The sequence below is a fragment of the Serinus canaria genome, chromosome 9, assembly GCF_022539315.1.
Source record: "Serinus canaria isolate serCan28SL12 chromosome 9, serCan2020, whole genome shotgun sequence".
Lineage (NCBI taxonomy): Eukaryota > Metazoa > Chordata > Aves > Passeriformes > Fringillidae > Serinus > Serinus canaria.
The window spans coordinates 17,281,207-17,306,165 of record NC_066323.1 but is presented as its reverse complement, the minus strand read 5'-3'; the positions used below and the strand labels follow the sequence as shown (position 1 = coordinate 17,306,165).

Below are 24,959 nucleotides of genomic sequence, written 5' to 3'. Positions count from 1 at the left end.
CATCTCAGATATATCCAAGTTCACAGAAAATGCTTTTCCTCCCCAAAACAAAGAAGATGGCAATGCTGGAAGGCATTTGGCCTGCTGGGTCTGTATCTCATGGGCAGCAATGCCAGACCTTGCCAGCCCTGCATGTGTCAGACCTCAGCTCAGCAGCTATAGAAACACTGCTGAAGTATGTGCAAAGAACCGGGAGCTCACACCCTGCCAGACTGGTTTGGAGGGTAAAACTCTGGGCAGGTTCAGATAACTCCTGTTTCTAGCCAGGTCTGCTCAGTGCATTCAATCAAACTCAGGACAGCAGGGAGTTAATCCCCTCTTTAATCAATCCATTCCTGACAGAGTGTGTGCCAGGAGTGGCGGGAATCACACCAGCTTTAGCTTTGATCTTTGTTTGCACTGTGGAATGTGCTTCTCATTTTGCCTTGCACAGTTTTGCCAATAATTATTTTTACAACATTTTCTTCTCTTATTAATATTGCATTTACTATTTCATGTATATCATAAGTCACAGGTTCATTAAAGCACTATAAATTACTGTTATCTATCTAATCAAAACAATTATCATTTAGCAATTTAATTGAAAATGCACATCATCAAAGACTAGGTGTGCAATAGCATGGTTAGGTCTTGCCTGAGGCATAGAGAACACGCTGGCAACACTTGGTTCAACTCTTTCACTGCATTATCTAACACAAGACCAATGATGATAACCTATTTATATATAATTATGCTTTATGTATAAAGTCATATACTAATAATGCTATATGCATATTTGAAATTCCTACTCTGAAGACAAAAAAAATATTTATAAACAGCCATCAAAGTGAAATGACCTTGAATAGGCTGTTAACTTACACACAAAGAGAATGACCTTGAAGAGGTTATTAACTATTGGAAAACCTATATATTTTCAAAGAGTACCTGGAAATTGAAAAGAAAGCAAAATGGAGGAGCTCAAACTGTTATTCTTCAACCAAGTGACCACAGCAGATCCTAGTGTGATTTTGTAAATTATTTAAGCCTCAAGGGAGGATACATTTTTGCCAGGCTCCCAGTTCAATTAGGGCAATCTGGAAGAGGTGGTGATAGTGGTCTCACAGGGTTAATGATCCCTCTTCTGGTGACATACACTGTAAGCAAGACTCACAAAGGGACATACAAGCTTAAAAAAGGATGTTGTTCTGTTGGAGGCTGAGAAAGAATCTCTGTTACTCCCCCACTGATTCAAGAAACTTAATTTTGCACTGTCTAATGCATATTTGTGGACCTTTTCTCCATTTTCCTATTATCTTCCTTGTTTCTTTTAAACTTTTTTCGCATATCTGCTGTAGGCAATCTACCTGACACAGCAGAGAAGTTTGGAAAAAAATGGACCAGAGCTGGCAGAGATCAGTAAAGCTCCTGTTACTTCAGCAGTGTTTCACCAGCTTACACAAACTGCTGATCTGTCCCAACAAAGCTATTTTGGTTTTACCCTACAACTCTGGGAGTTTTCCTTCCTGCTGCACTTCTCTTGCACGTACCAGGCACACCATGCTTAGCAAACAAAACAAATGTAATGCGGGATCGGTGCAGACATGAAACTGGCTTTCCACAAAATTAAATTCAAATTCACATAAAAATTAATCCACACCTTCCCAATGCCCGCGAGGCGTTGGCTGTAATGCTGTAACGCTCATTTGCAAATCCTACACAAATCTTAGGGTTTATAAAACTTGATGATGTGCTTTTCCTGCAGAAAACCACATCACTCCTGTTGGCTGAACTGATTGAGGCGACCCTACCCACTCAAGCCCTTTCACCGGGGGGAGAAGGGGAAAGAAGCAGCAAACTTTGCTGTTTAACAGAGCTTGCCTGCTCAGGACGTGCTTAAGGCCATGCTGGGAACTTGCTCAGCGTTGGTGTGATCCAGCAGCAGCTCTGCTCACTCCCCTTTCCTCCTGGCAGGGCTGAGCCTGGGTGCCTGGGGGGCCACAGAGAGACAGCAGAGAGAGCCCTGTGCTCACCCACTCAGAGCAGTGGCTGCTGTGCAGGCTGGCCCTGGGAGCTGTGTGTCACCTGCACTCCGTGTGTGTCACCTGCACTCTGTGTGTGCCACCTGCACACTGCCTGTCACCTCCCCTGGCTCCCTGGTCCATCACAGAGCCGGGCTGACCTGGAGCTCTCGCTGCCTGTCCTCTTGAGGCTGTTGGGGTTGCGGATGAGCTTGTCCAGCATGTTGACGATCTGGCCGAACTTGGGCCGGTCGCTGCGCTCCTTCTGCCAGCAGTCCAGCATCAGCTGGTGCAGGGCGATGGGGCAGTCCATGGGCGGGGGCAGCCGGTAGCCCTCCTCGATGGCTTTGATCACCTGCAAACGGCACAATTAGGAAGACACTGGAGAACATCACACCCTGCTCAGCCCACCAGCCGAGTGCTGCTTATCCTAGGGCTGTCCAGACTACGGTGACAAATCCCCAGTTAAGTGATGCAATGTGGAAAATTGCACTCGGACTCAGACAGCTGGTGGTCTCAGAACTGTCATTTCTCCTCAGCAACTCAAAACTGAAAGCGTACCCAGAGCAGACATCAGATATAGCAGGGCAATTTGTCACAAAAAAAGCACATGGGATACAGGGATGACAGAAGAGCCTTGGTTAGAAATAAGCAGCTAGCCTCGTTGGACAGAGGGCTGGAGAAGCAACAGCTCTACAGCAAGTCTTTATTATCAGTCAGTTTTGGGTGCAGTATGTTGAGACTGTATTCTCCTCATCATTTTTAAGGTACAGCAGATCGCTCCCTCCCCCTGTCCTCTCAGGCTAGCTCATCTCTGTCAGAGAGTAAGAGAGGCCTTGCAGAGAACATCTTCCCTCACTGCTGTATGCTCTGAGCCAAGAAATGCAGAGATGGGAACCCTTTTGTGCAGCTTTACAAAAGTCCAACACGTCTTAAGCATGTATTTCATATTTAACAGAACTCAGACTGAAATCACTTCAAACCCTCTAAAAAGCACTCCAGAGGCTCTAATGGCTTCTTAGCTCTCTCAGGAGAATGGGACACAACCAGAACTCAATTCTGTCATGACAGGGACATGACCCAGGAGCCTTCAGATCTGAATTAATCAATATGACACTGCTGGCAGGACTCACCATGAGACCAGGAGTGCTCAGAGACTGAGCTGCACTAAATTCTCTCCTTCTGGACTTGTCCAATTAGTGGCTAAAATCCACTGGGAGGACAAGGTGAGGGATATGCTTGCATTATTAGCAGCTATTCAGTGACCACAAATAAAGTGGCACTCACTCCTCCAGGAAGTATGAAGATCCTTTTGATTTCTCTTGATTCAACAGACACTGAGTATAATTTGAAATCCACTTCTGCTTTGTTGTGAGAGGACCTGCTCTTGCCATCATTAAGGAAGAAAAAAGGCATGCCTATGCTATGGACTGTAAGGAGTGTGCACAGACAGTAATATTGCCTCTCCCTGTCATGTTCAACGTGGTCTAGCAGTGCACAGTCTCAGTGAACACCAGCCTAACATAAACAGCTCTAATAAAAGCAGCTGTTTGTTGCAGGGAGCTCCACTGTGCTGTGCAGACATGCCTGATATAACCGAGACACATCTGGTGTTTTATTTTCTTGCTAAGTCTTGATGACTTCCTGTTAGCAAAAGGAAGGCAAGATTGGGTGCCAGAAGAGACATTTCACATCAGAAGGAAATTAAAATTATATCTCCCATTTAGATTAAATGCCATCCGCATCTAGACACTCTTTGAAAACGCTCAGCTCCACAGAAGAAAGCAGATGACTTCTAAAATGCCTTAACCACTCCCATGGCTGTATATTCAGATCACCATTTTTCTTCTTCCCTTACTTGCTTGTAAATCCCCTGGGAAAAGAATTACAGATAATCTAGGCCTCATTTTCAGTGGGATTTTTTTTTTCCATTTAATAAAAATTCTATTAGCAAAAGCTCTTATTAGCATTATTATTAAATACTCTTCTGGAACTGCAGCCATTGTGCACAGTCCCTCTTGGAACACACTGAAGTAGTCCAGATGGTATGGTTAAACAGGACATGCATAATTTAAGAATGGTCATTTACAAAAGCTGCTTGTTAATGCCCTCAGGGGGCAGCTATGCCATTGTCACAAGGATGCTCTGACTGATAATCAGAATTGGATTTCCTATGTGTTGATTTAGATATCCTACAAGGAGTAAAATCATCTGGAAGAGTTATAAGTATAGTGGAGCTTCAAGAATTAACTACCAATAGGAAGCCCAATCAAATTCAAGAGTTTTTCTCTTAAAGACATTCAGTAAACTCAAGATGTAATATGAACATTCAGATCTTCCTTCCCTTGACAGTATTATGATTTGACAGTTTAAATATATTAGTTTCCCTTTCCTCCATTTTTCTTTAATTGCTATATTTTTTTTACATTTAAAAGACCAAACCAAATAAACCCTTGTGTATAGACTCTAACTTGAGAATCCCCCATTCCATGAGCTTAGACAAAGCTTGAAGCACTCAAGGAACTTTAGTTCCACAGAAGTTCCCTGAGAAAACAGGAGTCTACCACCCATGGCATCCTTTTAAAAACCTGGAATAAACATCTCACAGCTACATAGCAACTGCCACAGAAACACATCAGCAGACATCTAGGGACAGAGATGAAGGCATGGGGAGGGGAAGGGCAGGGGGAGCTCAGCAGGACACTCACATCTTGGTTGGACATGTCCCAGTAGGGCCTCTCCCCGTAGGACATCACCTCCCACATGACGATGCCGTAGCTCCAGACGTCGCTGGCCGAGGTGAACTTGCGGTAGGCGATGGCCTCGGGAGCAGTCCACCTGATGGGGATCTTGCCCCCCTGCCACCAGGGAAAGAACCACAGGCTGGTGAGTCAGTGCACTGCTCTGTGTGGCTGACACTGTTCCACTTATTCAGAGTACAAAATGGTTTTTTTGTGCACAGCTCCAGAACCCTGGTGAAAAACGCAGCCACTTTCTCTCCCCCTCGCCACAAAGCTGTCAGATCCAACCAGGAGGCAGTGCTGCCCATCTGCTTGCTTTAGTCACCAGGAGGAGAACCAGTACATTGTTAAATGTATTTTTATCAGCCCTCCAAGAGATCTCTGCTTAGGGCTATGCTGAAGCCTGAGAACAAGCCAGGGGTTTTACAAAGTATATATTAGAGATTTAGTTGACAAAACAAATAAGTACACGCTGTTAATTACTATTTCCTTGCTTGCTTGTCTGACCTGTTTGGCCTGTTTCAGAAAAATGGGATTATAAACATTTTGCTTTTCAAAAAGGTAAAATAAAGAGAGGATAAACTGGGAAGATTTATGAATCCAGTGGTGTTTCCCATGGGCAATATCCCAACTCCTACCAGAGATGTGAGAAGGCAAGCAAGCCTCTGGGCTCTCCCAGACCCTGGAGGACAAGTTCAACACCAAACCAGGGTACAAGGCTGCTTTTAATACCTGTTGGAGAAATCTGCCTCTTCTTACAATACTTTTTTTAAACAAATAAAAACACTTGGCCATCTGATTTGGGCCACTGAGGTCCTACGCTGTTTAAAAAAGGAACTCACTCCATCCTGTTTATCTGATTTTGCCTTAGCTGAGTGATCCCAGGCCAGAGATTTCTCCCTTTGTTTATGCTAATAGGCAAGGTGTTTTTAATTGAGCTTTTGGTTTCCTGCAGTTCCATCTGGGGAATGACTTAAGCTGAACAAAGGTTTTTGGATTTTTTTTCATTTGCTTTTATGCTTCTTTGATTAAGTTTATTTTGGTAGTTTTTTTCCCAGCCATCTCCTAGATAGCTTTTATCCATAACTGAGTGCAGTGTGTGCATACTTAATAGTATATTGTTCTCCTATATCTCTCAAGTGTTTAATATGGACTGGTTCCAAGTCAAGGGAAATCAAAAGGGGTCCTTCCCCTGGCTGCTCCAGCCTTTGCATCAGGCCCTTTGTGAATCAGGCTGTGGCAATATGTGCCTTGGTGACTACAAGATGCTCTCTCTTTAATGAGTTACTAACAGGAGCAGAACACACCATTTTCTTAAAAAATGTTGCTTTAAAAAATTGCATTCTATTGCAGCCTCTCTGGTTATGCAAAAGCTTTATTCCTCCTTTCAGACACAGATGCACTGACATTGTTTATACATGGCTGTCACTCTAAAAATTGTCAATAAGCTCTTTATATTTAGCTGCTTGAGCACAGTGGAGTTAATCCAAATATCCCTGATCCTTCATTACTGATACCAAATGAAGAGAATGACTGTAAAGCAAATGTCATTGACTCTCTCTAGTTTACTCCTGAGAGCCAACAATACCATATCTTCAATTGCTAAATTCAAAGAGAGGCTTTTCAGTCATTTCTGTCTTGCCCTTGTGTGCTTGTCTAAACTCTGATTTCCCTGAATACAGCTTTTCAGACCTCTGCTTCTTCCACTTGCCACCCTTATGAGTGAGGGATACCAAGGCTGGCCAGCATTTAATGCTACAGGAGTCTATCCTTCCCTGTAATGAGCTGTGAATCCATTAAAGGATGAGTGTTGGGATTAAACAGCAAGATCTGAGTGCTGCAAACAAACTCAGCACTAGGGAGAACAGATGGAGAATGGCAGATATTTAAAAACGAAGAAAAGAAGCAATTAAAAAAGGAGACTTTACAAACAGACATTTTTCTCTTTAGGTGCATGTTGATATCAGAGGTATTGGTACAAAGGCTGGTAATGGCTGGGAAGCTGTTTTGTGGCCAGAATACTTGCATTAGCCTTATTCCTTGTGCAGCATATTAAAACGGCTTTAGCAAAATTACCTAACAGTGGGATGCCAAAATATAGATAAAATGGAAAAGAAACAAAAAATGGGAATGTAGGCCTAACACTTTTCCCAGTCCAAACAATTTAGGTCAAATTTATGACTGGCTTTGTGATGGGCAAAAGTGTATGCATCTTTTTCATTTTTTTGTGGTGCGTCTACACCTTCTGTATCAAAGATGAGTATGAGCAGCCATGTGAAACCCTGTTTCTAGATTACCAGAAGGAACAGAAGTCCAGGCTCTAACTTCTGGCACCAGATTCCTGTCACGTGCTGTATCATGATGAAGGAACAAGAGGAATACATGGGTCACATCCTCAGAAAAGAAATACTGCTGTGGCCACTGCTGTAGCAGCCACAGCACATCAATTTATAGGAGCTACGGAGCCTGGGCCAATGTTTACTTTTAGGTTGTGATTTAGGTTTTCACTTGTGACTGAGACTATTTTAAAACAAACCACTGACACCTCCCACACAGTCAGACAAAACCAACATGCAGGCACGACAGCATGGCCATTTTCCTTCCCTCCTTACCCGTGTGGTGTAAGCTGCCTCAGGATCATCCTCCAGCACCCGGGACATGCCAAAGTCAGACACCTTGCAGACCAGGTTGCTGTTGACCAGGATGTTGCGAGCAGCGAGATCCCGGTGCACGTAGCTCATGTCAGACAGGTACTTCATCCCTGAGCCAATGCCACGGAGCATCCCCACCAGCTGGATGACTGTGAATCTGCCATCATTCTTCTGCATATGGGGAAAGGAGCAAAATCACAGAGCATTAAGCTAAAAGCTACATTATTGCCACTGCTGAAATTGGCCAAGAGCAGAGCTGCGGATTCCCATCTTCCCTCCAATAAAATGCAATGTTATTTCCTTGCTCTCCTCACCAGTGTCTATAATTCACCAGTAAAGTAAAAACCCAGAGGTTCTGTCATGGCTTTCAGTGATGCAGTATCCTGCTTGCAATGAATCTGATTTTAATGAGTCTACAGCACTGCAATGCTTTCAAAAATGGACCAATTCAGAACTGTTCACATTAAACAAGGATTATTTAAAATCCTGCTATTTAAAAAAAATTATTTTATATTCTTCCACTTTATATTAATCCTGGTTTTTGATAAAAGCAACACCAGAAAACAGAATTTCCCAAGTACAAACATAATTTCTTTAAAACTGTGCAAGTTTCAGTACCTGTCTGAAAAGAGAAAAGAGAAAAGAAGAGAAAAGAGAAGAAAAAGGAGAAAGAGAAAAAGGAGGAAAGAGAAAAAGGAGGAAAGAGAAAAAGGAGGAAAGAGAAAAAGGAGGAAAGAGAAAAAGGAGGAAAGAGAAAAAGGAGGAAAGAGAAAAAGGAGGAAGAGAAAAACGGAGGAAAGCGAAAAAGGAGGAAAGAGACAAACGGAGGAAAGAGAAAAAGGAGGAAAGAGAAAAAGCTGTTTCCCAGTATAAAATCTCCTTAGCTTTTGAAGAAATCACCTACCCTGAGGAAGGCATCCAAGGAGCCATTCTCCATGTACTCAGTTATGATCATTACTGGTTTACCTAGAGTGTGCAGAAAGAAAAACACAATTCCTTGATGAACACCAATGTTAATGGGATAAAAATGGCTTGCACATGATTTTACTGCCAAGACACCTGGCTTACACAATCTAATTTAATTTGAAATGCACCAAGCTTATGCCTCAGCTGTGAGAAGCAAGAGATGAAATATTACAGGACAGAAACATTTAATGGGCCCATTTGGAAGGTTAACCCTTTGGCTGATTCATTGACAAGGTCTTTAACTAAAGTGGCTCCTGCTCCCTAAGGAATATGTGAATTGATAATTGAGAACTAAGAAACAGATCTGTCCAAACCTGACAAAAATCTTTAGCATTATATATTGTTCTCAGAGCAGAAAATGGAATTCATGAATGCTTTGGTCTTTCTGTCTTCTTTGAAAGATCAATGCTTTAGGCAAGTTGGAAGCTGCCAGGAGCTACATGGTATTCCAAGACAACTGGATTCAAGAATGAAAAATGCAGACTGTTCCTTTCAACCTTCTCTGTCCTGAATTTGTATTCTGTGTTTCTCTCGTTATTTATAAACGAGCCAAAGCCATTTGCCTCCTGAAGTCAGCCAGGGGCAAAATGCTTCAGTGCCCTGTGTCACACAGGGGGCACAGAGCTCAGCAGCACCCAGCTCCTCATGCTGCAACAGGGGCCAGGCTGGGCAACCAGAGGAGAAATGCAATGTTACTGACAGGGGGATGCTTTCTAGGCACTCTCCTGCCTAAAGCAACAGCAAATACACAAATAATGCTTGATGTGCTCTTTAAGAGTTTTATTAAGATCATACAGGAACCATAGTTTTCTTCCTAAATAAAATATGGTGTCCCAGAGAAACTCAGCTTTTACTTCTTGGAGCAGGTCTGAATAAGGGAAAATCATAAGGAAAGAAGGCTTCAAAGGCAAGGTCACCCAGACTGTAGATAGCTCAACTGCATCTTGGCATGGGAGGTATCAGAACTACTTAATTTTTCCTTGCTTCTGTCACCAGCAAGGATCTGCTCCAGAACAACCATCTCTAAAAATTACCCTACCGTGAAATGCTGCAGCATTTAACATTCCCCTAATAGTTTCTACCTCAGTGCATCTTTCACCAAGATTCTTTTCTCTTCATTTGTCAGGGATTTCTGGTTCTGAAGTAACCTTTTTTTAATTAGAAAACCATATGCTATAGGGACTGACTGTAGGAACATTTTACCACATTTCACTTAGGCCAACGTCTATGTGAGATACAAAACTTATTTCACTCATCATTACTTATTTCACCTTTCCGGTCCCAACCTGCCCTTTACAGGCCTTTTACAACTCCTGCTTTTACTTCCCTTCCCTGCTGGTAATCAAATTATTACTGGTTTGGTCCCAGGCAAACCAGCATGCCTGGGAAATGCCATTACTGAATGTTGCAGAGAAGCAATGGTATTGCATAAAGCAAACTGCTCTGGATGAAGGGCTAAGTGACCTTGGCTGAGGTCACTTTTCTTACATCCTTAAGTAAAAGGATGTGATTAAACATCACCCTCCCTCTAATTCACCTTTGAAAGCATTCTTTGGTAGAAAGAGGAAAAACTTCAACCAAATCTGCATTTGGCACTGTTTCATTTATACTTTGCAACTGCGACGGCCGCCCTTCCACTGAACAAATACAGCTAAATGAGTATTAATTAACCTTCTTCAATCAAAAGATACTATGTCAACGGAGAAGGGAAAAAAGGAAGACTCTTTCAGTGCATTAACATGTAATTTCATTACTCAGACACTTCTTTAGCAGGGGAGGGGGGATAGAGAGAGGAGGGAGAAGTTACCATCAGCGAGTCAATTATTAAAGTACTTGACTAGCAGCCAATAATTTATTCATGGTTTTCTGCTCCCTCTCTCAACCCCCATCTATACCACTATTTATCTCACATTTTAATTTTCAGTTTATTAAATGCATCCATTTATCACAGCATTCAGCAAACCTATGGAGAAATGGAGACAAATGTGTTCTTAAGTGGCCCTGTTTCCCCAGGAGTGCAGCTGGCAGTAAGGGAGCCGTGTTGCTGCTGGAGCATCACTTACTGGGAGCCAGCAACGGGGCACTGCCAGGTCACACTGCCACCTCCTCCCCGGGTGAAAATTCCCAATCATTTTAATTCACTGACAACTGCATTATGCAAATGCCTACGGCCATTATAAGTGCTGGAGCTGGAGCAGCTCAGGAGCTTCCAGCCTCAGTGGGATTGCAACACAAAGATTCCCCTGCTGTCTTTCTTTTACTGAGGTGCTAAAACAATCACTGTCTGAGGCAAACACCGTGGCCTGACCACAGCCCTCCTCCCCTTTGTTATAACAATCACAGAGAGAGACACTCAGACCTTCCAAATTTAAACAGAGTACTGTATTTTAATTCTAGTTTTGAGGGAGGCTCTCAGTAAAGGATGGCCAAAAATTAGTCCAAATTGCTCTTTGCCTTTAAAAGCAAACTGCCACACACTGTATGAGCCATTTTCAACTGTTGGGAGAAGGCAGACCAGGAGACAGCAACACCAATGAGCAGGGGTAAGATTTCCAGAAATAAAAGTGGCAGAGTAAGTATCAGCTCTCACTGACATTCAAGAGGGACAGAGTTTTACAGTGGAACTGATGGTTTTGATAACCTTTTATGAGAGGTACTTTGTTCTTCTAGTGATATTTTACTTTTTAACTTTTCATCCATCTCAAATTTTAATTGCTCCCACTATTAATACCCTGCATTCATGTTCCTCATTCTACAGAAGGTGAGCCTCACAAAGTCCACTCTGACAGCAGCTCCCAAGATCACTGCCTGCTTTCTATGCTACCCTGAGCATGAGCCCCAAGACCCAAAGAGTCTTTTAGGATTAGCAACCAGAGCCAGGCTTTGCCACCGTGCTACCCAGGGCAGCTGGGCAGGGACAATACCTACAGCATGGCAGTGGCACCTCATCAGCTCAGACCCAAGCACTGGTGTCTCACAGGTGCATTTTCAGCTCTAGACTACACCAGCAAGCACTGTCACTCTCTCTAAAGCACTGTCAAACTTAAAAAACCCCAAACAAAGCAAACAAAAAGATGGTCCAGGTAAATTCAGCACAGTGAAATTAGCACACCTGTAAATCAGAGAAAACAAATAAGCAAGTTTCACACTAAAATTGCCTGCTTCATTTCAAAGGCCTGCTCCTTACATCTGTGCTTTGTACTTCAAACATATGACTGTGTAGTTCTGTTTTGGTATTTTTCCCCCATCATTTTGAATTCTTCGCTCACCATCTGCTTTTGCCTATCCTGTAACAATCATTTCAGTCTAGCAAAGATGTGAAAGATGCCTGCTTGGCATAGCAAGAAGGGATAAAAAAAAATCCAACCCCTGCAGTATTAATTCCCTCTACAAAATCTTGTACAAGCTGCCTACAGATAGAATATCAGTTGAAACCGTAAACCCATTTATAGCTGACAACAAGATTAATGACTTGTCCTGCACTGATTTCCTCCTATTAGCTATCAGTGGATCTGTTCCATCTGTCATTTTACAGGAAAGAGGGTAAGAAGGAAAAAAAAAAAAAAAAAGCCAGCACACACCACACAGACTTAATTTCTCAGTGACTTCTAAATTGGACTTGTCAGGAAAATGACCTACTTACATTTAGTAACTACACCTTCCAAGTGGATGATATTGGGGTGGTCAAATTGTCCCATGATACTGGCCTCACTCAGAAAGTCTCTCCTTTGTTTATCAGTGTAACCAGCTTTTAGAGTCTTGATAGCAACACAGATCTCTCTTTTTCCTGGCACTTTGAGACGTCCACTGCACACTTCACCAAACTCCCCTTAAAGAAAAAGGCACAAGAATCCATGGTCACAAGCCTGAAGCACGCACTTGTGTTGTCAAACTGTTATGTCAGTACATTTGGGAAAACTGTCATACAAAAATCAGAGGATCACACGTTCCCTAAAAGCAAATTTAAAAGTGTATTTAGGGAAAAAAATGCAAAAGTTCTGGCACTTACCCACACCAATAACTTTTTCAATCTTTATGCAGGAGGCATCAATTTCTTTGGCAAATTCCCTCACAGCTTGGTTTGGATCTTCATATGTAAAAGGATCCACATATGTTCTAACACCTGCAAGGCAGAAATGTTTTATTTGAAGTCACTGATCTACATGCTGCTGAACACAGAACATATGAGACTGAAGCCTTAATGATATACAACAGCAAAGAGAGTGTACAATAAAAATGTACTGTAAGCCAGGAATGACTGATAAGGAAGGAAGGACTTCAGTATTTCCCCCCCCAGTACAATATTTTAAAGTGTAAACATTTATTATTTCCCAATATTGATGTAAGGAATCAGGCTTTTGCCAATTAATGAGCTTCACAAATCACTGCCATCACTAGCAGAACCTGTCAGGGGCCTGTGAGACTAAAACACATCCCTTTTTCCTAAGGGAGCAGGAAATCCTGAGCTCAGGTCTTGGGTTTGCTACATGGAAATAACAATAGGATTCAGTGCTGGAAAAAAGGCAGCAAAGTTCATTCTCCCTTTCCTGCAGGATTGCCTCTGGCCCATTCACAAACTGCTTCAGCAGAGTGTTGTGGGGGGAAACCTTGCCTAGAAATCAAGTGGCTAAGAACAGGTATCTTTCAAAGGCAAGGAACAATGGAAAAACTTGATAAACCTTTCTCCTCTCTGTAGCCTCAAAACATTTTCCCTGGACACTTCTATTTTCCCTGTCACTGGCATCAATAAATTTGGAAGCAGGATTTTGCAAGAGGGGAAAACAGAAACCTATTCTCCTCAAGAGGAAGGCAATCCCTTATTTCCTGAGCACCAGAACTTGGGCCATGTTTCACAGCCCAAACCAAAACCCCCCAGCACCAGGGCCTTTTACCTTGGTTCAGGTGTTTCTCCTCATCTGCCTCTTGCTTGGCCTTGCTGTACTTACTGCGCCTGTCAGAACAAAACACAGCAAAGTGAACACAGCTCTGCAACCAGCTCAGCTGTCCTGACCTGCAGAGACTTGAGCTGCTGGCACCTGCCACAGCCATGACACAACACACAACCAGGGCAGGAGGATCCTCACACTCCCCTGCCTGTTACTGGCATCAACTGAGCATCAAAGGAAGCACAAATCTATTTGCATCTCAGCGTTTAAAGAAAGAAAAATAAACTTTGTGCTTCAGCCACTTTTTCTTCAAACTTGCTTTTGCAATTGAGAGCCCAAATTTCTTTTTTATCTCTACCACACAGGGATGGAAATGCTACAGAAGTGTTTTGGTAGATTGACTTTCAAACATCATTAGGCAAATGCCAATACACTTATTTAACTGCAAATTTAAAACTGGAAACAAGTCTCTCAACACAGAAATCAGGATCTCAGCAGAAAAAAAGGAAGAACCACCAACCCTGACCATCAAAAATTAAGATCCCAAGGATTTTGCTTATTCTTTTAATCACTGCTTAATTGAAGGGGCTGAAGAACTCCTGATGGCAGAACTCCTCTACTACTCCTCTGAGCTGGAGGCAGTAACATAGCAGAGTGTGTTAATTCTACAGATTACTACTTCTACACCTACACCTGTGACACTGTAATCTAGTTATGTATTTAATTAGTTCAGCTTTCAGCTCCAATGGACAAGGAGCACTACAAAAAAGCTAATACAAGAAGTTGGTGCATTAGGGAGGATATTTAGGAGTCTGCTCAGCCAAATGTGCAGGAATTTGAAGTTGCCCAGCATCTAGTGGTATGCAGATGCAGAGAAATGATTTGGGCTTTTACCCACCCATCCTTGAGTGTTCAGAACCAAGCACAGAGCAGACATTGATGGAGGAAAGGGCTTACTGTTGCTTACTCTCAGTTTGCCTGTTCCCAGGAAATCCAAATTTCCCAGTCAGGCCCAGGAGAGCTGACAGGGAAAAGGCTGGGGTGGAGAGAAGAGGGCAGGCAGAAGGAGAAACCAAGCCTGGAGAACAGGAGGGGAGAATGGCACTGCCAGCAATGTCCAGCTGCTGCCTGGAGTGGGGCAGGGGACAACCAGGCCTGCCAGGGACACCCGGGTGACACTGGGGTAATTAATAAGCTGAAAATGGGGAATAAGGAGAAGAGGAAAATGAGAGCAGGTACAACAAAAACCTATAAGATGTGATTGAAAGGGGTCAAAAACTCACAGGTAACAGGAATAAAAGACATAACTGAGAGCCTCACTTGCAGCAAATCTCCCTGAGCCTTACCATACCTCTCCTGTCAGCAAAACCCCTCTGCCCCTGAGCAAAAAGCATCTCACTTCCCACTCTGCAGCTGCCCTGTGGGGAATGGCAGCTTCCCACTGCTGTCAGCTGGGAGCCCATTCCCAGCCTCTCCCTTTGCAGTCCTCGAGCTGGGTCATACAACACACTATGCCAAGAATAAAAAAAAATACAAATTAACCATTAAACAGAAGGAAAAAAGTCCTGTTTGACATGTGAAGAGAACCTGATCTTTGAACCAAGGGTCACAGGTCCCAGCATTGACAGGACTTGTGTTCAGACAGAAAAAGCTGGTACACATCCAACCACAAACCAGTGGGAGCTTCTTCTCTTGAAACACAAATGGCTCCAATCACAAGAAGAGCATTACTGAAACCCACACTGGATCCAGACATCTCCTCAAACAGTTTATTTGCCCCAGAACTTTATAACAGAGCTGAGTGAAATAATGGCACGATGAACTGAGCTGCTGAACTGAGTAAGAAGGAAGAGGCAGCACAAATCTCACCCAAGGCCACAAAAGACCAGGCCAGCTAAGGGGACTGCAGAGATGGTTTCAGGTATTGAACAACTTCTCTCAGAAGAAAGGAAAAAAAGGGAAAAAGAAGATTCTGCATTTTAATCAGGATGCTTCAAATTGATTTTATTAATGTTTAGGCACAGATGGGAAATACAAAATGCAAACAGACTTTGTGCATGAAAGCATTTTAAGTATGAAAAAAATTCTTTTTCTTATTTTTAAAAAGTACAAGCACCCTCACAACAGATTAAAAAACAACCTCCCCCCATTAAAACTCAAAGACAGCAAAAAACAAAGGGAAACAAAGGGATTACTGTTCAAGCAATGTAATTGTAGCTTATTAAGTTTAAATAATACCTTCTAAACTAACTACCTACTTCCCCCTCTCGCCGTGTCACCTGCTGACCTCTCCTGCCTGGCTTTGGGCAGGACCCTGCTGTGTGCCATTGTCCTGGAGAGCAGCCCAGGAGCCCCAGGCCTCTGGGGCAGCTCACCTGAGTGGCAGAAGGGAGCCTTTGTCACAGATCTGAGTCCCCTAATTAGGGGGATTTGGGCAGTGCTGAGTCAGTAGCCGGCATTCAGGAAAAGAACACAGGAGCTTTCAGGAACTGCAGGGGTCAGAGACAGGCAGAGCTACAGGTGGGGCTGGTGATGGAGAGGAGTTAACAGAGGGGGGGAATTAGCAGGCACTGAGGTGAAACAGCAGGACCCTGCTCCCACCTCCTCCTTCCCGCACAAAGAGGGGATGGGGGGCTCAGGCACCAGGCTGGCAGAGCACCTGCTCCAGCACCACCGGGAAAAGGTGGGAAAATGTGTCAGCAGAGCAAAGATAAATCAATCAGCTGGAAGAATTTCAGAGACAAACTTTCAGATGACCAGAGGATTTGGTCAGACTGTCTGATTACACACAAGCCCTGTTAGAAAGTGTCTCTCTCTGTTCTACACTTCCCCAAATCCTTTGCAACCCATTTTGAGATGCTGCAATGTCCCTCAGCATTCCTTTAGAGCAGGGTTTAGGGCCACCCACGCCCCGTCCTGCCGGTGCTCCATGGATGTCCCCATCCAAACCTCGGGAAGTTTAAAGGAACATTAGGCAGATTGCTTCTCGCATAGCAGGACAGAGCCCACCAGCCTGAGCTGCCTGAAGGCAAAGTCCTTGGACTAATTCTGCTGTAAAGATGAATTTTGGGATTTGAACAATGTCTTGAAAAAAGCACGAGGCTAAATCATCAGTAATAGCCCAGTGTTCAAAAGTGGGCACCCACAGCATATGCCCTGTACCCACAGAGGCCATGTCTGCAGGCCAAAGCACAGGCTTGATTGTACAAATATGACTTTCAGGTCGTGGTTAGATTACAAAACCTTCTCATGGGGACTCTCTGGACAGAAAAGCTTATTCTCATCTGAAGTAATTTTGGAACAAAGTATAATTATTTTGCTATTAACTTCTGCTGGCGTAGGAACATCGTGAAATATCCCCAAAGTCCAGACCTCTAAGTGACATTGTGATAGTAGTTAAAATCATTAGAGTAACAGTGAACATTACAGTAGATTCTGTTTATTGAGAGCTACTTCCAGCTACTGGAGAGCTGTGTATTAAGGGCTATTAATTAGCAAGGCACCGTGCATTAGTATGCACAGAGTAGTTTCACTGTCCTAGTATTTCATTCATCTTGCTCTGTCTTTCCCCTTCCATGGCCCCTCTGAGAGAGGCCAGTGCAGAGCCAGGGGACATCCCTGAGCCCATGGCCACCAGGATGCTTTATCTCCACTGCCACCAGTGTCTGGGCCGGGCTGTTGTCCCTGCTGCCACCTGCTCTGTGGTGCCTTTGTGTGACAGAGATAAGTGAGCAGACAGCCCTGGGCAGAGCTGTCTGAGCCCAGCAGGTCTGTCAGTACCTGGCTCCAGGCAGCCTCTCCTCTGACAGCTTTATGGCCGATCCTAACGAGAATCAATACCGGGGCACGGGGTTGACAGTTCATTTTCTAAAGAGTGATCCATTGAGGGCCAATCACCAAGCAGTGTTTATCAGCCTTGGGGAGAGACATTTTTTTATAGGGGGAGAAGGGGAAGGAATCATCTCAAAGCAGCTCGACAGGCTCAATTCTCCAAGGTGGCGACTCATAATTAGAAATCCAATGTATCCTGCTATCAATCCTACCTTAAATAATAAAGTGATCAATAAAAGCAAGAGGAGATTAAGTCATCAAGCTCGGTGATGCTATTTTCTGTTGCAATGGCTTTTAATAAACCTGTCTCTCCACACCTCATTTTCATATGTTCTGCTCTTCTTTCCTCTTGCCAGCATGGAGGCTCTGAGTTGAACACCCACAGAAAGTGATCACAATGCATGTCTACTTTCCAGATATTACAATCATAGTCACTTAACTGCTCCCCAGGACAATTTAAAGAGAGCAAATGAAGAGGAGTTTGAGTGCATTTACAGCTGATGCCATTAAACTGACCAACAGAGACTGACAAAATGTGCATCGCTCAGAACCGGGCTTCAGATGCAGTAATGATACAAGCACTTTTATCTCAAAATTACACTGAAGCAAGATCATGCTGATCTTTTTAAATGAGACTGAACACAAAGATGAAGACAGAAACACTCACACTGTGTTTCTGCTACACTGTCCTCCCACTCACAGGATTGTTCCTGATGCCTGGGTTGAATCTGGGAGAATGAACAAGCACTTGGTAGAAGATTATGGAGCTGCATTGACGAAATAGCCATCGATCCAGTTCTGTTGTGTTACTGCATCTGATGCTGAATGACTGTGGCTTTACAGTCATACCCCCTCACACAGGAAGGACTAGTACAGACTCATAGACTAGCACAAAAATCACCAGCATAGCAGTCTGATGGCTCAGTTAACAAACTGCCCTTGTTTATTCCCTGTCTGTCAGGAGTCAGTCCAAGAAAATCTACCGTACCCATACCCATGGAACTTAACTTCAAATTACACTAACCACAAATCTCTAGCTGGCTTCCTTCTCAATGCCAGTTATTGGAATCAGCTTTGCATTTGAAGGGCAAATAGAGCTGGAACTATTGCCATTACATCACATGCTGCTTGGTACTAACGTCGAGAAGATCAAAGCTACACGGGAGAAGGCTTGTAATGCAAATGTACTGTTTATGATGCTAATCAAAGAATTTAGCTTTGTTTGGAGGAGACAAAAAGCTCCCTGATGAAAGAGAGAGAGGGAGAGAGAAGCTTAAGTTCTTACCTCCTGCTGATGACAAAGGCTGCAATGAGAATGACCACAAGAACAACACTGCCAGCCACTGAAACAAGAAGCACTGTGGGATTGGTACCATCGCCAATGATGGGGGAAGGAACTGAAAACAGAAAAGGGAGCATTTGTGTCAGACAACCTCAAAAAATCAACCCAGGTAGCACTCAGTGAGCTTTCTGGCTTATGAAGGCAGTTTAGAGTAGCACTCACATCTATTTTCAGGCCTTTATTATATAGTCATTTGACACAATTTTTCCAACTGCTAATGAGCTGAAGACATGATGTTTGATAATTATTTGGGGAACGTCAGTTCACCAGGCACAAGGACTCCCTCTCCTCCCCTCCAGTGCTGCTCAGAGGGCATAATGACTAATTTTTTTGCCTTTCTAATTGCTTTCCACACTTCTTTCCTTCTCCTTTTTTCTTTCAGGGGGACCAGATGATCACTCTACAGCTGACAGTAGGAAAGTAAGTAATTTTAAAATGTCTACTCTCTTCCTGATGGATTGTTTTCAGTTGTTAACATCCTGAATGATATTGCCACTAACTGGCATGACCTTAACTTGATTTAAGGAGACCTCTATGTCCAAAATAAAATAGGTTTGGTCACAGTGCCTTTCTGTCACTGAAAAGCAAACATTTTGGGGGCTAAATCTGCATGTTTCCTTGAGCAAAGTGAAAAGCCCTCCTGACAACATAGTTTGAACATTCTTGTCTTTATATAACTGTCTAAAGAAAAGTGCAATTATGGGAGCTGATGTAGGACACCTAAATGATCTGTGTCAATTGCTTGTAAAGGGGAGTAACAGGGTTCTATTCTCCTTGAAATAAGATATTCCAGAAACATGCAAATGTCTACTTTTCAGAAAACAAAATCTCTCAAGCATCAATGGCTTCCAAGTGCTTATGGGGTGCCTGTTTCCTTATACCACAGTGAAGCATTGTCACTGCTAGAATCTACAATACAGTGTGGCATTCACATTCTCTGGAAAAATCCCTTTGCCCAGGATTTTTCTCCTAGGAAGATGAGAAGCAGAGAAAAGAAAACAATTATTATTTAATTTGATTTTCCTGTGTCTTGCTCATCTGGAATGTGTTTGGAGATTGTTTCATTGGACTCTGCTGTGAGTTGTTTTCACTCTCTGGCCAATTGGGGCCAAGTTGTGTTGGGACTCTGGAGAGAGTCACAAGTTTTCATTATTATCTTTTCAGCATTCTGTAAGTATCCTTTCTGTATTCTTTAGTGTAGTTTAGTTTAATATTCTTTAATATAATATAGTATCATAAAATACTAAATGAGCCTTCTGAGAACATGGAGTCAGATTCCTCATTCCTCCCTGCCACGGGGGTCCCTGCAAATACAATAATACAGCATATCCAAATAGATGTCTCGGGCCAGCATCATGCCATCATCAACAGCCATGTGGCCATGGAGGAACATCTCACAGCACACACACCACAGTCCAAGTGTGAGAAATAGCTTCTCACTTTTCACAGTTTAGGAAGGTTTATTAAACCTTATCAAAAATACAACAGAAGACTGAATAAAGAAAAAAGGTTACAGCGCCAGGAGCAAAAGATTTTCCCCACTATGTGCTCAGCCCCCTCCCAATGGAGGGTTTCCCTTTTTAACCTTTTAACCCCTCCCAAAGTTCTGTCCTTCAACCCGTTCTTCACTGTCCAGCAGTGGAGATCTCTTCCTCAAATCCTGATTGGAGGTCAGATGTCACCATAGTGACAAGCCAGCCCTCCCAGATGTCCCAACTCCAGCGTCCCTTGATCACCACCCCAGGGGGTACAACATAACTACAAATCTATAAACTTTCCTTAACTTTATGCATGATATTTGTCTATGAATTATGAGAGTCAATCATGGCATTGCTCACCTACCACACAAGCATCCAATGGGAACCTCCCCGCACACAGCCCATTATATCAGCACTGTCTGCAGGAGGAGCAGCAGGGGGACGGGCTGGGGATGCCATTACCTGTGTTGGTGGTGAACTCGAAGGGCCCACTGAAGTCCCCGTAGCCTGCTGCTGTCCTGGCCCGCACGTGGAACACGTAGGAGGTCAGGGGGTTGAGCCCTTTGATGTCGGTGTTCCTGGAGGCCGTTTTCACGATGCGATAGCTGCGCTCGTTCTGGTCCTGCCAAGGCAGAGCGCGGCGTGATGGAGTGGAACTGTGAACCTGGAACCCCGCTGCCTTGCCAAAACTGTCTGATCAAAGATGAGTAACAGCAATGGAATTCTCAAAATACACCCTGAGGGCTCCTGCTGCTGGCCCTGCTCAATCCCCCTAGCTCCCTGTGCTGCACGGGGCTCTGAGCAAGCCAAAAAAGGAGGATGAGGCAGTACGAATGATGCTCATATATCACTGATTATTTAAGAAGTCACACAATGAAAACCTTTGGAAAACAGCCAAGCATTCAAATAGGATCCTCTTGATGAACAAGCACGTTTTACTCACACATGCTGGCACTTTCCTTTTCTTCCTACCAGCCAGAAGCCATATAAAAAAAGGATAAAAATATTTTTAAAAAAGAAAAGACTTAGAAAATATCTTCCAGAAAGTCCATTATTAAAATCATTCTATTTCTGGCTGGAAAATCTATCAGAAAATGTAATAATCTAGCTTCCCTGCAAATCAGATGCTTTTTAATGTATGTGGAAAGCAAGTAAGTGATTTTTTTTACATAAAAAAATTAGAAGCATTCGTGTGCATGTGAGAGACAGCGCACACAAGCAAGAGCAGGTAATTGTTCATTTTTGTAGAGACCCTTCAAAGAAAATAGCTCTTTTCATAATTCCCTACTTGAGAAGTTATTTGAAGGAATAACATCTCCCTCTAACTTGGAAAGTATGAAGAATCTAATTTTCTCTCCTTATTCTCTATTAAAAGCTAGCCCGTCCACGCTATCACTCTAAGCAGAAGCTGTCGGCAAACAGATCTTATTATTATGACTCTGTTATATACTTCATTATTATACTTCTGTCTATGAAGTAAAGCTAATGTCTCACTTCTGCCCAACACTATTGACTCTCATTATAAATGTGATTGCTATAAAAGCCCAGTTTCTAGGTAGGAAAGAAATAACAAAATAAATTCATTCTGTACAGCAGGAACAGCCTATGAGTCTCACTCTTTCAAGCAACCATTCAAGTGCATGAAATCCTTAATTGGATTTTATTAAACTGAATCTATTTCTTTTCAAATGATGGAATCCTATCTGGAAATAAACCACAGTGGAATGGAGTAACAAAGCTGTGCCCAAGCCCAAAGGGAACTCCTGGCCTGTCCATTTGTGAGCAGTACCTTTTCATAGTATTTGACCTCATACTCCAGGATGACTCCATTTGGCCTGTCAGGCTCCAGCCAAGCCAAGGCAACACTGTGCCTTGTTATCTCCTTAGCCTGGATCAATGCAATTGGGGACGGAGCTGCCAGGAGAAAACAAAAAACAAAGAAACATTATAAGCAATCATTTCATTTTAATGAGGAACATGTATTTTTAGTTGTAACTTTCACAATATGAGCACTTTCATAAATTGGGTTTTTCCTGGGGGGTGGGGGTGAAGGGAAATTAGAACCATTATGAAGATTCTTCCTGTTTTCTCTACCAAACTGACATTTAATCATCTCTACGAAAGATTGGCTTTGGATGCTGGACAGTACTAGATAGGTGGTTTTTGAAGTAACAACACAGTTGTCTGTCTAAGCACTGAAATGTTCATGCTGCCCAGTAAAAACCTTCGTAAGAGATCGTGGTACTAAAAGGATCTCTTATTTTTGTCTTGTGTCATTTTGTTCCACAGTCACTCTCTTCCATCTCCTAAAATTAACTGATGTTACTCCATTAGCTATTTACTTTAAAGGAACTACGAAGTTCCTGAGGTTCCAATCTTGTTTTCTCTAATGTTGAGAAAATATTGCCACTGAATTTAGTAAGGCCAGAGTTAAGCTGAGTACATATGAATTTAGGCCCTCCCATTAGAACCAGGAAACTTGTATTTCAACAGCCTGAGCCAATTTGTGCCTCATAACGTGCCCTCTTACACCCAAATCTGTGAGCAGTCCCTGGAAAATGGCCAAGGGCCAGATTCTGGCTTTGGTAGCTCCTTCCCAGCCACAAGATACAGAGACTGGTCCAGTGTGTGCCAAAATGGCATCTCCTGACCCTGTCCCATGTGGTGCTGCATTGATGCCATGAATAGAAAGAGCAGGATTGCACCACCGCGGGTAAGGGCTGCAGCATTTTTGGAAAAACTCTACCTAGCAACAAGCTAAACTCCAAGACCCTTTAAACTGTATCTGTGTCAGTAATAAAGGCTGCAATGAAGAAGATAATGGAAAACATCTCTTTGTGCACCGTGCACTGTCTAAAGAGCCCCTGCTAATGCTGAAGTTCAGGTTTCTGACTGGCTGGAGGACAAAGCCTTCTCCCTTTGCCTGTGATAGCAGCAGATTCATGGCTGTGCTGGGGAACGAGCTTTCTGAAGATTTATGAACCCGGCTGCCCCTTTCTTGCTGTTGTGTTGCTGTGTGGTCACATCTCTAGCCAGCTGTTATCAAGCTCTTTTGATGCTGACAATAGCTGGTATAAATGGTGGAGTCTCCAGGGATAAAAAGGGACATTCATGAAATTTTTAATCTTATCTAACAAAGCTGTCCTGTATAACCAGAGATTAGAGGTCTTCCTAAATTGAATATATTTCTTCTTTTGTCCCCTGATGCTGTAGCTGCTCTTTTTCCCCCCACTTCCCTTTCTTTTTGTTTCTTTTTCTACCTTTAACTTTGGAACGACGTTTCACGAAAATGTTATAAAGTTAAAAGTATCCTTGAAAGAGATATCCTTGAAAACTACCAAGAAAGGCAAATAAATAAAACAGTCACTGTAAATGAAAGGAAAATTGAATGTTGAAAGCCTCAAACCTACTTGACCATATCAGACAGTTCTGATGGAAGTGAAAATAACTGGTAGATGCTGCAGTCACAAAAGGGTGTCTCCTCTTGATGTGAAACCATCAGGGAGCGGCTTCCCGATTTACTATTTGACAGTTTGGCATCTCTGTTAGAAATGCCTCCAAAACCTTTATCTCTTTTTTCCTTGTCTGTCTCTCACAGGCAAAGGCAAATACTCAATGACAGAGGAGACTATAAACACACAGCCAACAGGGAGGACCCAGGTGTGCTCCATCAAATTATATCTGTGGCACGACTGCAAACCTGCTTAATACCCTCACACTTCCTCAAGAGAGAATCAAACCTTTTTTTAATTCCCCCCTGCAATAAGAATACTGCTCAGCTAATAAATTAGAAATCAGATTTGTTACCCTAAAACACACACGCACACGCCATTACTGATAAACCAAGCGGAGAGAAATCTGCTTAGTTAGTCGCTGCCTCATGCAGGGCAGGCAAGCAATTCTTTTTACTGAGAATCCATCACTTATGCTGGTCTGACCTCAAGAACTGTAGAGGGAAAGTTCCCTTTCTTTCCTTTATCCTCTCTTTAACCTCCTTGGTTTGCCATTTCATTTCAGCAGGCATCTATATTGGAATTTAGTGAGTTCTTCAATATTGGGGCTGGTAAGTGCTGTATGAAAACACATCTCTTCTCTGTAAAATGGCTATTTGCAGCAGAAGAATTTATATTAACTAAGCCTTCTAGTGAAAGACTCTCAGCTTTATATAGCTTAACAAGTGCTTTCTCACTTCTCACAGAAAATGGACAGCTGATCTTAGGCACCATACCATGCTGGAATAAGCAACATGCTCCTGGCTTCCAGGACACAAAAAGGACTTGCACATCAACTCCTTTGTTACTCCGTGCACTTTAAAGAATGGCCGTATTTTTTTTCCTTCCTGCCCTTTATATGCAAATTCATCCTCCTTAACTTTTAGTATCTTCTTTTGTCCTGGATTCTGCAGATGAACCATTTGTTCCTGACTGTTTTGCCTGCACACCCTGCCTCTCCATATGCTATACAGAAATCCTAAGAATGACAAAGTCCAACTACAGAACTCCAAGAAGTGACATCCCTGCAGCACACACCTACAGTGGTCTATACAATAGGATGGTGAGCTGAAACTCTGAAGACCTTGAGGAGCTGGACCCAGTACCCACAAGGTACTAGAGTTATTCCACTGCATGGACACAATCCTCAGTTACCAATTCCCTTTTATTTCTGCAAGTAGCCCTACGAATCAGGCTTACTTTTCCCCCTTGTTTTTCAGGATCCACCATCTGGACTCCTGGAAGAACACCAGTTTCTCCTTGCACATGTATTACCAAAGGACATAAGGGTCTGGTCAATATTGTCCAGGATAAAGAGGATGTCAGCACTGCCAGCTCAACATGGCACTCCAGGCAGCAGGCACAGCCTTCTGAGTGAGCTTGTGCAAAATATTTACATTCTTTGTTCTTCTGCCTTTTGCCTTTAAACTGCCTCTTAGGGATAATGTGAAGATAAACGTGTAACAGGTTGTAAGATGATGCTTTGATCACGAGCAGAATAAAAGACAGAATACTCTCTTCTATGTGCGTGGGCTAACTGTTCATTAGATGCACACATTCCTACATAAAACACATT

General features: G+C 43.0%; 1 protein-coding gene across 2 annotated transcripts in view; it reads right to left on the bottom strand.

Annotated features, from left to right (window-relative positions):
* Window positions 1-24,959, bottom strand: part of EPHA4 (EPH receptor A4) — a 104,809-nt gene that overhangs the window by 6,081 nt on the left and 73,769 nt on the right. For both annotated transcript variants that reach the window (XR_007778268.1, XM_050978112.1), the window contains exons 6-15: window positions 21,682-21,806; window positions 20,355-20,514; window positions 18,358-18,469; window positions 13,248-13,306; window positions 12,365-12,478; window positions 11,999-12,184; window positions 8,294-8,355; window positions 7,351-7,560; window positions 4,706-4,855; window positions 2,159-2,352 (exon numbers count right to left, since the gene is read on the bottom strand). Coding sequence is in view for 1 of the 2 variants with exons in the window: in XM_050978112.1 (XP_050834069.1) it covers window positions 2,159-2,352; window positions 4,706-4,855; window positions 7,351-7,560; window positions 8,294-8,355; window positions 11,999-12,184; window positions 12,365-12,478; window positions 13,248-13,306; window positions 18,358-18,469; window positions 20,355-20,514; window positions 21,682-21,806 (1,372 nt within the window). In the remaining variant the exon portion in view is untranslated. The remainder of the gene's footprint in view (window positions 1-2,158; window positions 2,353-4,705; window positions 4,856-7,350; window positions 7,561-8,293; window positions 8,356-11,998; window positions 12,185-12,364; window positions 12,479-13,247; window positions 13,307-18,357; window positions 18,470-20,354; window positions 20,515-21,681; window positions 21,807-24,959) is intronic.